The 17,398-nt window shown below is 45.7% G+C and overlaps 1 protein-coding gene across 11 annotated transcripts in view; it reads left to right on the forward strand.

Moving 5' to 3' along the window:
• LOC139276702 (bis(5'-adenosyl)-triphosphatase-like) overlaps positions 1-17,398 on the forward strand; it is a 1,572,769-nt gene that overhangs the window by 1,073,231 nt on the left and 482,140 nt on the right. For all 11 annotated transcript variants that reach the window (XM_070894677.1, XM_070894670.1, XM_070894668.1 and 8 more), the window contains 2 exons: positions 1,708-1,853; positions 4,117-4,146. In XM_070894677.1, coding sequence (XP_070750778.1) covers positions 1,708-1,853; positions 4,117-4,146 — 176 coding nt within the window. The remainder of the gene's footprint in view (positions 1-1,707; positions 1,854-4,116; positions 4,147-17,398) is intronic.

The following is a 17,398-nucleotide window of genomic DNA, read 5'->3' on the forward strand; positions in this document are numbered from 1 at the left end:
ACTATCTATAAAATGCACTGCAGCAACTCACCACAGCTTCTTCGGCAGCACCTCCTAAACCCCCGACCTCTACCACCTACAAGGACAAGGAGAGCAGACGCATGGGAGCACCATCACCTGAAAGTTGCCCTTCAAGTTACACACCATCCTGACTTGGAAATATATCACCGTTTCTTCATCGCCACTGGATCAAAATCCTGGAACTCCCTCCCTAACAGCACTGTGGGAGTACCGTCACCACACGGATGCAGTGGTTCAAGAAGGCGGCTCACCATCGCCTTCTCAAGGGCAATTAGTGATGGGCAATAAATGCTGGCCTTGCTAGCAATGCTCATATCCCGGAATGAATTTAAAAAAAAGAGCACCTCATCTTTCGATTAGATCGAGTTCAACAATTTCAGACCGTAACTCTACCCCTATTTTTTCACATTTCAGCTGTTGATGTTTCTGCCATTCCCATTTACACCTCTTCTGGACTCATCTTTTGTTTCTTCACTTGTCCCTTTTGCTTTGTACTATAATCCCTTTTGTAATTTAATCTTTCTTGCCTTATACAGACCTCCTCTTTCCTCGCCTCCTCCCCTTTCCCTGCTTCTGCACCTGTTTAAAATCTGTTACATCGCTAACTTTTTCCAGTTCTGACAAACGATCGTCGACCTGAAATGTTAATTCTGTTTCTCTCTGCAAGTAGTCTGAAGTTTAGCATTTGGGATTGTAATGGATCTAAGGTAAATAAAGGAAGCAGACAAAGATTGTAGGTCATCACATAATGAGAATGATTATTAATATAACCATTCCATAGAGGATAAGACGTAAACTGAATTGTGTTACATGGTAGCCAATTATGTTACGGTTCAGATATTGTCATAAACTGCAGGAGTGAAGATGGAGTGGCTCATCAGCTGAATCCCAAGATGTCTAATTATCTGCAAATATATTCCATCATGTATTACATACAAAGTGTACAATTAGAGTCTGTGGGTCAATTTTAATCCATTTTCAGTGTCGTGGTGGACCTCAACTGGTGCACGGCTCTGGTTATTGAATCACATGACATGAATTGAAATGCAGTTGTAGAACTTGATGCAAATTTAGTGTTATCAATCCAAGCATTATCTCTTCAGTTTAAAGTGGCAGTCAGTGGATTAGCACATTCAGCATGACCAACTATATAATTTCAGCAATAAACTTCAAAGTACAGGTTAAGGATTATGAAAATTGGGTTTTACCAACTGTAACATTGCTGCTGGAAATTCCAGCACATGTTTCTGATTGGGAACTTAACCTGAAAGCCTCACATTCAAACTAACAGTTTAAAGTCAAACACTGCGATAAATTCCACTGATAGGAAAGAGATTTGATGAAAGGAAAGCCCAATGCAGGAGAGTTTTCAGGATTTTTTTGTTCTTCTTGGGACAAACACCTTAATTTTCTTTAAATATTTTTTTTTGTTTGAAGAGCAACCATCAGAAAACTAACAAACTGCTCTACCGGAGCACTGAAATATGTGGTGACATGCATTTCTCTGATTCGACTTTAGAAGCTTACAGAAAATAAATATATTTTTCACAGATGATATATTAAAGAAAAGATTGTTCAATACTGTGCATTTTTGCTGCTGATGTAGTTTATTATCCTTGCGATCGAAGATATTGTTGAAATTAGGATTTTTCTCTCGGTATGTTTCCTTGACTACGCACAATAAAGATGTGTTAGTGTGTCCAATCAGACCAGCAGAACGTTTTCAAGATCTACAACCAGAGGAGGTGACAGACTTGTTTCAGACCAGCCAGAAAGTTGCAAAGGCCGTGGAGCAGCATTTCAAAGTTACATCTCTGACCATTGCCATTCAGGTTTGTAAATTAACGGTGATTCCTTTGAATAGTGAGTAAGCAGCTATTGACTGGAAATATTTCAATTCTGTAACATACAGTACAGTATTTAGAATGATTGAACCATTGAGAAATTTGAAGCATGGGCATTAGAAAAAGATGACAGATTGATTTACCTGCTGCATTTCTCTTGTCGTTTCCTGTGGCTGCTGCACTGAGTATTCGGTTGTTTGGCTGTCAGTGTGATTAGCTTCACCTTTGTGTCAATATGGTAGAAATGGCTCGCATTTGACAAAAGTGACATAATCCTAGAAGATTACATTCGTTGTTCACGAAGAAAGGCGATCAACTGAAACAGGCAGGTTGCAGAGGAAGGAATAAGCGAGCCAAATGCAGCTCAGCTTTTTCATAACTTTCATTTTAGCCAAAGTGATTTTTTCCCCCACCTCTTGTCCCCTATAGGAGACACTCATGCCACACAGCTTCATTTAGCCCACAGCCATCTTCCTTATTGCCAGGTATGACTCCAGCCATTAAAGAGTTTCACCTGATCCCCAGTGACTTCAGTTTTACTAGGCTCCTTGGTGCCTCACTCAAGTACTGCTTTGATGACACAGCAGTCACTCTCCCCTCATTCCCTGGAATTCAGCTCTTGTGTCCATGTTTGGGCTAATGCTATAATGAGGGCTGGAGTCAAGTAGTTTTGGTCGAACCTAAATTGAGCATCAGTGAGCAGGTTATTGGTGAGTAAGTTCCATTTGATAGCACCGTGGGCGACACCTACCGTAACACTTTTGGGGTCGGCTGAGTAACCTGCTCTGGAAAAGTAGGTTGGTAATTATAATATTTAAATGATGCTGTGTGCTTCAGATTTTGGGAGCTATTGAATTTAATGCAACCAGTATGGGTTTCCCGGAGCTTGGGAAACCTGGCAGCAAAAGGAGAGCAGGAACTGCCAGCTCCACCAGGTAAGTGCTTTTCCAGTACAGCTTGTGGGCCAGGAGGAGCAGGAGTGCTTCCCACTGGCCACTCAAGCAAACCTACTGCGCTCTCTCCCTCTCTCCCTTGCTCTCCCTCCAACCGCCCTCCTGCAGTCTCTCCTCTCCCAGCGGTCTCTTCCCCCTCCCCCCTTCACGGTCTCTTCTCTCCCCGCCGTCTCTCCCCACCCCCCAGCTCGCGGTCTCTCCCCTCCCCGCCATCTCTCCTCTCCCCCCTTGCAGTCTCTCCCCCGCCCCTCGCGGTCTCTCCGCCCCCCCCCCTCCACCGCGGTCTCTTCTACCCCCTCTCGCAGCCTCTCTCTTTCCCCCCCTCCCCCCCGCGGTCTATCCTCCCCCTTCGTGGCCTCTCCTTCCCCCCCTCGCCGTCTCTCCCCTCCCCCCTCCCCGCAGTCTCTCCCCTCCCCCTTCCCGAAGTCTCACCCTCCCCGCTAACTCCTTCGCCCTCCCCACCTCGTGATCTCTCCCCTCCCCGTGATCTCACCCTCCCCGCTAACTCCCTCCTTCCCCTCACCTTGTGGTCTCTTCCCCTCACCCCCCCACCCCCCGACCCCAGTCTCTCCCCTCACCACGGTCTCACCCCTCTCGCGGTCTCTCCCCCCTCTCCCCCGGTCTTTCCCCTCCTCCCATGGTCACTCCCCTCCCCGCAGTCTCTCCACCCCCCCCAGGCACCCTTCCCCCCCCCCCCACCCCCCCCGATCTCTCCCCTCCCTGTAGTCTCTTCCCCCCGCCATGGTCTCTCCCCTCCCCGCGGTCTCTCCCTCCCCCCCCCACTTTGCGGTCTCTCCTCTCCCATGGTCTCCCCCCTCTCGCGGTCTCCCCTCTGCCCACCCCACGGTCACTCCCCTCCCTGTGGTCTCTTCCCCCCCCTCGCGGCCTCCCCCCTCCCCCCTTCGCAGTCTCTGCCTCCCTGTGGTCTCTCCTCCTCTCCTGCTCCCTATGCACCTTGCCGCAAGTATTGGGCCAATGGGTCTCTGTCAAACATAATTTTTTTAAAAGAGGTGAGAAATAATCTTAAAGTATATGTTCTGGACCACATTATTATCTTTCAAAGAGTTGGGTAAGAAGGGGCTAGTTTTCTCAATCTTTCTGGAGACAAGTATGGTCTCCAACACCAGTATCATTGCCCATCTTAAACAAAACTGATTGCAATAGTGTGTGTCTGTTCAGATCACGTACAGTTGTCATTTAGCTTCAGCAGTTTTTCAAATGAATACTTTAATTAATTGTCACTGAATTCTTGAGAATCATTAATACCTCATGCTTTTCTCTCTCATTTTTTCTTGTAGGATGGTCCTGAAGCTGGGCAGACTGTGAAAGTGAGTGCCTTTTAATATTAGTTTTACTGTATTACGAAAGATATGATTCATGATGGCTCTGTTGGAACAAGAGTTCCTTTCTTTGAGTTATGAGTCCATACAGCCACATAACAGTTTTCTTATCATTGGAACACATAATTGTTTTGGCAATAGAACATTATTTATAATCCTATCAGCGAAAACTAATTTAATATTTACTTAGGTGTCCTTCTGGGAAGAAAATGTATCTTAAAAAGAAATGTCGGCAGGTTTATCTTTGAGTGAAGTGCGGTTTTGAAAGCTAGGTTTGTTTGCTGAACGCAAAGACTTCTAGTGCTGCTTTATATTTTAAATGAATGTTATTTTCACTGCCCACGTGATGGTCTGTTTGATGAAAAATAAAACATCAATGCCACATGCTGTGTTTTAGAAAGGATTCTAATCCAACCACACGCAGTCTTTTAGAAAGGGTTCTGAGCTTGTACAAGGAATTCAACCCATAGATTAAAGAGAATTTCTCAGCCCCATGCAGAGAAATTTGCATAGCTGTGACACGAGAGTGACAAAGTGCAATCACTAAGCAGCTTCAGCTGATTATCTTCAGCTAAAACTGGGTAATATTCTGCCACTTTTGAAAGCTGCTATAAATATTTTAAATAAAACTTGAATCTGTAGCAAAAATGAATTTCTGGTGGAATCGGTCTTAGTTGAAACATACTTTGTTTTATAGCGTGTGCCCATAAAGCCCTGACAGCAATCATCCCCTCCCAGCAGAACCAGAGATGCATGGGCTTTCTCGTCTACTCCCTCCCCACTTGAAAGGAGTCTTCACCTTCCTCTTCAATAAAGTCATTTCCATGACCAGTTCCGTTATCTCTAGCCTCCACAGCAAAGCGTCTCATCCTTTCTTCCCTCACCCACCACTCACACGGTCTCCTTTTCTCCCCCCTCCCTGAAAAGAGTCACTGGGGGTAATTTTCACTTTTGGCATAGGCAGGACACTGGCAGTTGTGGATCCACTACCGTATTATACACTCTGCCTCGTTTTCCTTTACATCGACTTCAGTGGAAAGCAAAATCGGACAGGGTGTCCAGCGGGCAGCTGATCCATGAAAGTGAAAATTATTCCCATTTGGGTCTTTCCCTGTGCTTGAGTCTGCTACTCACATTTTCCTGCTTCCTCTGTTGGACCCTCAAGACGTTCTTTCTTTTTCACCCCCTCTGCTTTCCCCCCTCCTCAAAATGCTGTCCGCCCTTCTCCTTTCTCCCAGTACTTCCAACAACATCTGTGTCTATAGTGGTGATTCTAATCTGCCCACTTGGCAGAATCTGGGTGGGCTGGCAGTTCAGTTTTCCTGTGGGACCTGACTGCTAAGGTCCCGCTCTCTTCTCGCAGATTCCGATTTTAGCTTGCTCTTCTGAGCAGGTGGAAAGGACGCCTACCAGAAGTTGGTGGGGTACTTAGTTAAATAAGCAGATCAGGCTGGGGGCCCGAATGCTATAATGACCAGAGCCCTGCGTGGTGAAGCTGTTGTGGCCAACCTAGCAGGAAGCGGCCCAAAAAGTCGTTTTTTTTTTACATTCCTTGTGGGGTCAGGAGAAGAAGGACGCTCCTCCGGGATGCACAAGGAAGTTTTTCAATTTCCCCTGCCCTGAGTAACCCACCCTCCCCAAATCGTAAGCCAACCCGAACCCGTTTCCTGCAACTTATCTGAATGCCAGGACCGTTCCTTCGGTTCCAGCAGCAGCTTCCTGCGCTCCCGTCCTCAGGTCAAATGCTGCGGTGACTGAGGTGATGCAGATGAGGCCCAGGAGTTATAAACCCAAGGGCTTCCTGCTGCTGAGGTTGGCATGGTTTGCAACCAGATTGTGCCGATAGCAATTGTTGTGTATGGAGAAAGAGTCAGACTGAACACTGTGAGCTCAAAGGAAAGTGTGACCTTAGTCTTTTATTGCAGATCTCCAGAGTGCCTCTCCAACCTGTGAAGCCTTCTTAAATACCTGTGCTCCCAAGGGATTATGGGATCCTTTGGGACTCCGGAGAATGAGTCCTCTGGTGGCTGTACAGAGTAAATACAAGTTCACATATATAACAACATTCCCCCCGCCAAAGTTAATAGTGTAACTATTTACAATGTGAGTCGATCTTGGGCCCTTCTTGCCCTGGTTGATTGTCTCGGTGTGAAAGCTGGTATTGTTGAATCATTTGTTGGGCCCTCGATGGGCTGCTGTGCACCTGGCCTTGCTGGGCTGCCTGGTGTGTTGGGCCCTGCAGGGCTGCTTTGGATGATGGGTTCTGCTTCGTGCTCAACCGTGGTGTCGGTTGCCACTGGTGTGTGTATTGGGGGATCAAAAAAGATAGGGTCCAAGTTGGGTTGATCAGGGTAGTCTGTGAATCTGAGTTTGATTTGTCGAAGTGTTTACGGTGAATGAGTCCATTTGAAAGTTTGACCTGAAACACCCTGCTCCCCTCTTTGGCCACGACAGTGCTGGGAAGCCACTTGGGACCTTGTCCATAATTTAATACAAATAAAGGATCATTGACTTCAATCTCGCGTGACACATTTGCGCTGTCATGGTATGCACTTTGTTGAAGCCGCCTGCTCTCTACCTGTTCATGTCGATTCGGGTGAACTAACGAGAGCCTTGTCTTCAGTGCTCTTTTCATGAGCAGTTCAGCAGGTGGGATCCCAGTGAGTGAGTGGGGTCTCGTGCGGTAGCTAAGCAGGTCTCGGGATAGGCGAGTCTGCAGTGAGCCTTCAGTTACCCTCTTCAAGCCTTGCTTGATGGTTTGCACTGCTCTCTCTGCCTGACCATTGGACGCTGGTTTAAACGGGGCAAATGTGACATGTTTGATCCTGTTACGGGTCATGAATTCTTTGAACTCAGCACTGGTAAAACATGGCCCATTGTCGCTCACCAGGACATCAAGTAAGCTGTGTGTCGCAAACATGGCCCGCAGGCTTTCAGTAGTGGCAGCGGATGTGCTAGCCGACATTATCTCACATTCAATCCACTTGGAGTATGCGTCTACAACCACAAGGAACATTTTACCCAAGAATGGGCCTGCATAGTCGATGTGTACCCTGGACCATGGTTTGAAGGGCCAAGACCATAAACTTAGAGGCGCCTCCCTGGGTACATTGCTTAACTGCGAGCATGTATTACATCTGTGAACGCAGGACTCTAAGTCCGCATCGATACCGGGCCACCACACGTGGGATCTGGCTATCGCTTTCATCATTACGATTCCTGGGTGGGTACTGTGGAGGTCATTGATGAAGGTGTCTCTGCCCTTCTTGGGGACCACTACTCTATTGCCCCATGGAGGGCAGTCTGCCTGTATAGACATTTCATCTTTGCGCCGCTGGATCGGCTTTATCTCTTCCTGCATTTCCACTGGGACACTGGACCAGCTCCCATGAATCACACAACTTTTGACTAGAGATAATAAGGGGTCCTGGCTTGTCCAGGTTTTGATCTGCTGGGCAGTGACGGGTAATTGCTCACTCTCAAATGCTTCCATAACCATGGCTAGATCTGTGGGCTGCACCATTTCCACCCCTGTGGTGGGCAATGGCAGCCTACTGAGAGCATCGGCGCAGTTTTCTGTGTCTGGCCTGTGGCGGATGGTGTAGTTGTATGCGGACAATGTGAGCGCCCATCTCTGGATGTGGGCCGATGCGTTGGTATTTATCCCTTTACTCTTAGAAAACAGGGATATAAGTGGCTTATGGTCAGTTTCCAATTCGAATTTTAGCCCAACAGGTATTGATGCATTTTCTTTACCCCATAGACACACGCTAACGCTTCTTTTTCAATCATGCTGTAGTCTCTCTCAGCCTTAGACAGACTCCTGGATGCATAATCAACCGGTTGCAGTTTCCCGAAATCATTAGCTTGTTGCAATACACACCCGACGCCATATGATGATGCATCACATGCTAGTACCAAACGCTTACATGGATCATACAACACAAGCAATTTGTTTGAGCATAACAATTTTCTCGCTTTTACAAAGGCATTTTCTTGGCTTTTGCCCCAAACCCATTCACCCCGTTTTTGTAGTGGTTCTAACAGGGTGCTGAGACCCGGTAAGAAGTTACCAAAGTAGTTCAAGAGCCCCAGAAACGACCGCAGCTCCGTCACGTTCTGTGGCCTCGGTGCGTTCTCGATTGCCTCCGTCTTCGCGTTGGTGGGCCTGATGCCGTCCGCCGCAATCCTCCTTCCCAAGAACTCCACTTCAGGCGCCAGGAAAATGCACTTCGAGCGTTTTAACCTGAGCCCCACGCGGTTGAGTCGACTAAGAATCTCCTCCAGGTTCTGCAGGTGCTCGACTGTGTTCCGACCTGTGACCAAGATGTCGTCCTGGAAGACGGGACCGACTTCAGTAAACTTTTCATGGTTCTCTGGAATATCGGCGCCGCTGATCGGATTCCAAATGGGCATCTGTTATAAACAAAAAGACCTTTGTGCGTGTTGATGCAGGTGAGTGCCTTCGATGATTCTTCCAGTTCCTGCATCATGTAGGCTGAAGTCAGATCCAGCTTCGTGAACGTCTTTCCTCCCGCCAGCGTTGCAAAGAGGTCGTCGGCTTTTGGTAGTGGGTATTGGTCCTGCAGGGAGAAACGATTGATAGTTACTTTGTAATCGCCACAGATTCTGACGGTGCTGTCTCCCTTGAAGACTGGGACAATAGGACTGGTCTACTCGCTGAACTCGATCGATGAAATGATGCCCTCTCGTTGCAGCCTGTCTAGCTCGATCTTTACCCTTTCTCTCATCATGTACAGTACTGCTCTCGCCTTGTGATGGATGGGTCACGCTCCTGGAATTAGGTGGATCTGCACTTTTGTTCCTTGGAATTTCCCGATGCCTGGTTCGAACAGCGAAGGAAATTTGTTTAGGACCTGGGCACACGAAGTGTCGTCAGCGGGCGATAGTGCTCGGACGTCGTCCCAGTTCCAGCGTATCTTTCCCAGCCAGCTCCTGCCGAGCAGCGTGGGACCATCGCCTGGTACCACCCAGAGTGGTAGCTTGTGCACTGCTCCATCGTAGGAGATCTTTACAGTAGCACTGCCGATTACAGGAATCAGTTCTTTAGTGTAAGTTCTTAGTCTCGTGCGAACTGGAGTTAAGACTGGCCTTGAGGCCTTGTTGCACCACAGCCTTTCGAAAGTCTTTTTGCCCATGATGGACTGGCTCACGCCCATGTCCAGCTCCATTGACACCTGGAGTCCATTTAGTTCAACATTCAGCATTATCGGGGGACAATTTGTGGTGAATGTGTGCACCGCATATATTTCTGCCTCCTCTATCTGAGGCTCTGGTTCGTAGTGATCCTCCGTGGATCTGTGCTCCTCTGCAATGTGGTGGTTTGCAGGTTTAACAGGCCTGGCAGCTTGCCTGCACACTCGTTGGAGGTGTCCCATTGTTCCACAGCCCTTGGAAACATATCCTTTGGGTCGGCATGAATGGAAACAATGATCACCCCCGCAGCGCCAACAAGGTGTTAATGGCCTTGCATTCATCACCCTTGATGGTGGACTCTGAGACATCTGCGGACATGTAGCTGCAGGTATGTGTGACCTGCCCTGTACGCTACGATTCAAAAACAACATCACTTTGTTCACAGTACTTGTAAGCAGCACTTCTGTGCTGAGAGATTTGCTTAGTATTATCACTGGTGGCAATGAATGCCTGGGCCATCGCTATGGCCTTACTCAAGGTTGGAGTCTCTACAGTCAAAAGCTTGCGAAGTATGGTTTCGTGGCCAATGCCAAGTACGAAAAAGTCTCTGAGCATGTGCTCCAAATATCCTTCAAATTCGCAATGTCCTGCAAGGCGTCTCATCTCGGCGACATAACTCGCCACTTCCTGGCCTTCAGACCTTTTGTAGGTGTAGAACCGGTATCTTGCCATCAGAACACTTTCCTTCGTGTTCAAGTACTCTCGGACCGGTGTGCACAAATCGTCGTGTGATTTCTCCGTGGGTTTCGCTAGAGTGAGCAGATTCTTCCTGAGGCCATACGTTGGTGCCCCACAGACGGTGAGGAGGATCGCTCTACATTTGGCAGCGTTCTCTTCCCCATCTAGCTCGTTGGCCACGAAGTATTGGTCGAGTCACTCCACAAAAGTTTCCCAATCATCTCCCTCCAAAAATTTCTCCAGGATGCCCACTGTTCTCTGCATCTTTGGGTTCGCTATCTGTATCTCTTCGTCAGTTGTTGTGTCTGGAGAAAGAGCCAGACTGAACACTGCGAGCTCAAAGTAAAGTGTGACCTTAGTCTTTTATTGCAGGTCTCCAGAGTGCCTCTCCAACCTGTGAAGCCTTCTTAAATACCTGTGCTCCCAAGGGATTATGGGATCCCTTGGGACTCCGGGGAATGAGTCCTCTGGTGGCTGTACAGAGTAAATACAAGTCCACATATATAACAGCAATAATATTTTCAGTCTGAGAAAACCTGATTTTACATTATGATATTCAGATGAGAAGACTCTGTCAAAACTGACACGGATGTTGTAACTTGTGCAGATAGTGGCTTGTGCCAGGTTTAAGGGTAACTGTAGGAGAATGGAGCCCACTACGTATTGGTGGAGTAAAACTCTGGCTTAGTTGAACCATTTTCGCCTCTGAGTCAGAAGGTTCAAATGAGTGAGTGAGTGCAAATTGATTGGAGCGCCAGCTCTGATTTTTGGATTGACATCCAGCGGGCTACTCTCATCCGGTGGCTGTCGATGCCCCCCCCCCCCCCATCGTATGGGTTGTGGGAGCTCATAGAACCCTCCTGCTGCTTAGAATTAACCATCCTATCAGCTGCTGTAAAGATAACTATGGCCATGGAAGAAGCGTTCTCATTGCAGCCTGTCAGACTGAGAATCAGCCTGAGAATGCTTCCATTATTTCGCTACGACTGTTTGGTGGTCTGTACACAACTCCCATTAGCGTTTTCTGCCCTTTGGTATTCCGCAGCTCTATCCATACAGATTCCACATCATCCAAGCTGATGTCCCTCCTTGCTATTGCATTAATTTCCTCTTTAACCAGCAACACTACCCCACCTTCTTTTCCTTTCTGTCTATCCTTCCTGAATGTTGAGTACCCCTGGATGTTGAATTCCCAGCCTTGTTCACCCTGGAGCCATGTCTCTGTAATGCCAATTACATCACATTCGTTAATAGCTGCCTGCGCAGTTAATTCGTCCACCTTATTACGAATACTCCTCGCATTGAGGCGCAGAGCCTTCAGGCTTTTTAACACACTTTGTCCCTTTAGAATTTTGCTGTAATGTGGCCCTTTTTGATTTTTGCCTTGGGTTTCTCTGCCCTCCACTTTTACTTTTTTTCTTTCTATCTTTTGCTTCTGCCCCCATTCTACTTCCCTCTGTTTCCCTGAATAGGTTCCCATCTCCCTGCCATATTAGTTTAACCCCTCCCCCACAGCATTAGCAAACACTCCCCCAAGGACATTGGTTCCGGTCCTGCCCAGGTGCAGACCGTCTGGTTTGTACTGGTCCCACCTCCCCCAGAACCGGCTCCAATGTCCCAGGAATTTGAATTCCTCCCTCTTGCACCATTCCTCAAGCCACATATTCATCTTAGCTATTCTGCAGTTCCTACTCTGACTAGCTTGTGGCACTGGTAGCAATCCTGAGATTACTACCTTTGAGGTCCTACTTTTTAACTTAACTCCTAGCTCCCTAAATTCAGCATCAAACAAGAAATTAGGGATGCATGCAATAAGGGTACAGCACTTATCATGGGTGACTTTAATCTACATATAGATTGTGCTAACCAAACTGGTAGCAATACGGTGGAGGAGGATTTCCTGGAGTATATTAGGGATGGTTTTCTAGACCAATATGTTGAGGAACCAACTAGAGGGCTGGCCATCCTAGACTGGGTGATGTGTAATGATAAAGGACTAATTAGCAATCTTGTTGTGCAAGGCCCTGTGGGAAAGAATGACCATAATATGGTAGAATTTGTTATTAAGATGGAGAGTGACACAGTTAATTCAGAGACTAGAGTCCTGAGCTTAGGGAAAGGTAACTTCGATGGTATGAGACGTGAACTGGCTAGAATAGACTGGCGAATGATACTTAAAGGGTTGACGGTGGATAGGCAATGGCAAACATTTAAAGATCACATGGATGAACTTCAACAATTGTATATCCCGGTCTGGAATAAAAATAAAATGGGGAAGGTGGCTCAACTGTGGCTAACAAGGGAAATTAAGGATAGTGTTAAATCCAAGGAAGAGGCATATAAAATGGCTGGAAAAAGCAGCAAACCTGAGGACTGGGAGAAATTTAGAATTCAGCAGAGGAGGACAAAGGATTTAATTAGGAGAGGGAAAATAGAGTATGAGAGGAACATAAAAATTGACTGTAAAAGCTTCTATAGCTATGTGAAGAGAAACAAATTCGTGAAGATAAACGTAGGTCCCTTGCAGTCAGATTCAGGTGAATTTATAATGGGGAACAAAGAAATGGCAGACCAATTGAACAAATACTTTGGTTCTGTCTTCATGAAGGAAGATACAAATAACCTTCTGGAAATACTAGGGGACAGAGGGTCTTGAGAGAAGGAGGAACTGAAGAAAATCCTTATTAGTCAGGAAATTGTGTTTGGGAAATTGATGGGATTGAAGGCTGATAAATCCCCTGGGTCTGATAGTCTGCATCCCAGAGTACTTAAGGAAGTGGCCCTAGATCATTTTCCAACAGTCTATCGACTCTGGATTAGTTCCTATGGAATGGAGGGTAGCTAATGTAACACCACTTTTAAAAAAAGGAGGGAGAGAGAAAATGGGTAATTATAGACCGGTTACCCTGACATTAGTACTGAGGAAAATGTTGGAATCAATTATTGAAGATAAAATAACAGCGCATTTGGAAAGCAATGACAGGATTGGTCCAAGTCAGCATGGATTTCTGAAAGGGAAATCATGCTTGACAAATCTTCTGGAATTTTTTGAGGATGTAACTAGTAGAGTGGACAAGGGAGAACCAGTGGATGTGGTGTACTTGGACTTTCAAAAGGCTTTTGACAAGGTCCCACACAAGAGATTGGTGTGCAAAATTAAAGCACATAGTATTGGGGGTAATGTACTGATGTAGATACAGAACTGGTTGGCAGACAGGAAGCAGAGAGTCGGGATAAACGGGTCCTTTTCAGAATGGCAGGCAGTGACTAGTGGGGTGCCACAGGGCTCAGTGCTGGGACCCCAGCTATTTACAATATACATCAATGATTTAGATGAAGGAATTGAGTGTAATATCTCCAAGTTTGCAGATGACACTAAGCTGGGTGGTGGTGTGAGCTGTGAGGAGGACGCTAAGAGGCTGCAGGGTGATTAGGTAAGTGGGCAAACGCATGGCAGATGCAGTATAATGTGGATAAATGTGAGGTTATCCACTTTGGTGGCAAAAACACGAAGACAGAATATTATCTGAATGGCGGCAGATTAGGAAAAGGGGAGGTGCAACGAGACCTGGGTGTCATGGTACATCAGTCGTTGAAAGTTGGCATGCAGGTACAGCAGGCGGTGAAGAAGGCAAATGGCATGTTGGCCTTCATAGCTCGGGGATTTGAGTATAGGAGCAGGGAGGTTTTACTGCAGTTGTACAGGGCCTTGGTGAGGCCTCACCTGGAATATTGTGTTCACTTTTGGTCTCCTAATCTGAGGAAGGACGTTCTTACTATTGAGGCAATGCAGAGAAGGTTCACCAGGCTGATTCCCGGGATGGCAGGATTGACATATGAGAGACTGGATCGACTGGGCCTGTATTCACTGGAGTTTAGAAGAATGAGAGGGGATCGCATCGAAACATATAAAATACTGGCGGGACTGGACAGGTTGGATGCAGGAAGAATGTTCCTGATAGAAACATAGAAACATAGAAAATAGGTGCAGGAGTAGGCCATTCGGCCCTTCGAGCCTGCACCGCCATTCAATAAGATCATGGCTGATCATTCCCTCAGTACCCCTTTCCTGCTTTCTCTCCATACCCCTTGATCCCTTTAGCCACAAGGGCCATATCATTATGCTGCACATTTCTGATTATCGTTTTTCCAATGTTAAGACTTGTAAAGATGACATAGCTGTTTGTCAGTATAAAAAAAATTAATGTTACAAAGATGAAGATCATAAGTTTGAGGCCCCATTTCTCCCTTGTATGACAGACACATGCCCATTCCTGCAGACACCTCCTAGATGGAACACCCTTTTTCTACCTAATGCTGCAATAAGACCAACATAAGTCCAGGGAACTATAGACCAATTTGCTTAATGTCCGTCGTAGGAAAGATAGTGGCATCTTTAGTCAAAGATGTAATACAAAGAAAATCTAGAACCGAAAATATAATCCTCGAAACTTACAGCATAGGGGGCCATTTGTGCCATGCTGGCTCTTTGAAAGAATAGTTGTGCTTAGTTCACCAGCCCCCCCCCCCCCCCACACACTTTTTGCTGTAGCCCTGTAAATTCCTTATCAACCTGTCCAACACCCTTTTAGGGCATGGGTTAGGAATCAGCTTCCAACAGTTTTTCAGGTAGAACGTTCCAGATCTCAACAACTCAGTGAAACAATTTCTCCTCATCTCCCGTCTAGATCTTTTGCCAATGATTTGAAATCTATGACCTCTGGTTATTGACCCACTCGACAGAGGGAATAGTTTTTCTCGATTAAAACCTCTCATTATCTTGAAAATCTCTTATTAGGTCACCTCTAATAATAATGAATATCCAGCATGGTAATTGAAAAGGGAAGATCATGCTGGACAAACCTTATTTAATTTAATTCTTTCAAGAAGGAACAGAAAGAGTAGACAAGAGTAATGCAGTAGATGTAATATACTTGGATTTTGAAAAGGCCTTCAATAAGGAACAAAGAGTAGACTCATGACTAAGATCAGAGCATGTGGCGTTAGGGGACAAGGAGTAGAATGGATAGAAAATTACAAAGTATATTACAAAACAGAAAACAGAGTAGGGGTTAACGGTAGCTCTCAGACTGGTGGAAGGTGGGAAGTGGTGTTCCACAGGGATTGATGCTGGGACCAGTGTTCACTATTTCCATAATGATTTGGACTCGGGATTTGAAAGTACAATATCAACATTTCTGGACAACACCAAATTTATTTGGGGGGAGGTATAGTTAATACCGAGGAAGACTATGACAAAATACAAGAAGACACCAATAATTTTATAGAATGGGTGTGTAATGGAAAAACTAATTTCAATGTAGGTAAGTGAGGCGGTGCAATTTGGTAGAATAAATAAAGAGGCCACCTACTCCTTGGAAAATAAGAATCTAAATGGGGTACAGATTCACAAATCATTAAAAGTAGCAACATAGGTTAACAAAGCCATAAAAAAAAAATCAAAAAGCACTGGGTTTCATTTCTGGAGGAATAAAATTCAAAAGCAGATAAGTTATGTTAAATTTACATAGAGCTGCTGTTAGACCATACTAGAGTACAGGATACTGTGCTCAGTTTTGGTCTCCATATTATAAAAAGGATATAGAGACACAAGAGAACGTGAAAAAAAGATTTCCAAAAATTATACCAGAACTAAGAGGTAATAACTATCAGAAAAGACTGAACAGGCTGGAGGTTTTTTCCCTGAAAAAGTGAAGGTTAAGGGTGACCTAATTGAGGTGAAGATTATGAAAGGATTTGATAGGGTAGATGTAGAGAAGATCTTTCCATTTGTGGGGGAAGTCCAGAACCAGGTGACACAGTCTAAGGATAAGGAGTAAGCCATTTAGGACCGAGATGAGGAGAAACTTCTTCAATCAGAGTGTTGTTAACCTATGGAATTCTCTACCGCAGAGAGTTATTGATGCCAGTTCGTTGGATATATTCAAGAGGGAGTAAGATATGGCCCTTACGGCTTAAAAGATCAAGGGGTATGGAGAGAAAGCAGGAAAAGGGGACTGAGGTGATGATCAGCCATGACCTTATTGAATAGTGGTGCAGGCTCGAAGGGCCAAATGGCCTACTGCTGCACCTATTTTCAATGTTTCTATGTTTCTTTCATATTTTTCTCCAAGGGAAAAGTGTGAAGATAAGGAAAGAAAATAAATAACTTGCATTTATATAATGCCCGTGATGATCTTAGGATGTCCCAAAGTGCTTTACCGCCAATGAAGGCCTATTGATGTGTAGTCACTGTTGTAATGTAGAAAACATGCTGGCCAATTTGCACTCAGCAAGATCCCACAAACAGCAATGAGATAATGAGAATTAGGAGCAGGAGTAGGCCACTCGGCCCCTCGAGCCTGCTTCGCCATTCAATAAGATTATGGCTGATCTGCTTCAACTCCACTTTCTTGCACTGTCTCCATCTCCCTTGATTCCCTTGTTATTCAAAAATCTATCGATTTCTGTCTTGAATATACTCAAATACTCAAATACAGACCTCTGGGGTAGAGAATACCAAAGATTCACCAGCCTCTGAGTGAAGCAGTTTCTCCTCATCTCAGTCCTAAATGGTCCACCCTTTATTCTGAGACTGTGACTCCTGCTTCAAGACTCCCCAGCCAGAGGAAACATCCTCCCTGCATCTACCCTGTAAGAATTTTGTATGTATCTGTATAATGACCAGATAATCTGTTTTAGTGATGTTAGTTGAGGGAAAATATTGGCCAGGACATTTTGAAAAACTCCCCTGCTCGACTTCAAAATAATTTCACGGGATTTTTGACATCCACCTGAGAGGGCAGACAGGTCCTCGGTTTAATGTCTCATCCGAAAGACGCCACCTCTGACAGCACTCTCAGTACTGCATCCAAGTGCCAGCCTAGATCGTGCTCAAGTCCCTGCAGTGGTACTTAGACCCACAACCTTCTGACTCACAAACGAGAGTGCTATCCATTGATTCAAGGCAAGAAAACAACAATAACCACATATTTCTAACATTTCTATTCATGACCTTGCTGCTATTAGCTTCAGATTTTTTTCAACTAAACTCCCTAATTAATTAAACATAATTGGCTTAAAAGAGACTGCGGGCTGGATTTTCGGCTTTTGAGATTTCGAGGCGGTAATGGCGGTGGGACGGTCCTGATGCCGCCTGGAAAATATTTGCACCCTCGTCTGCAAAATTTGGCAAAAAATGAGGTTTCATGATCGGGGGTGCAAAATCAGGTGTCACACCAGGAAGTTTTTGCCCCTCAGCTGAAAATCATGGCGTTAAAAATGTTTGATTGATTTCAGGGACTTCATTGTTGTTCAGTGCCCTGCAACATAATGTTGTATATTG

This window comes from Pristiophorus japonicus, chromosome 12, assembly GCF_044704955.1.
Source record: "Pristiophorus japonicus isolate sPriJap1 chromosome 12, sPriJap1.hap1, whole genome shotgun sequence".
In the NCBI taxonomy this organism is placed as follows: domain Eukaryota; kingdom Metazoa; phylum Chordata; class Chondrichthyes; family Pristiophoridae; genus Pristiophorus; species Pristiophorus japonicus.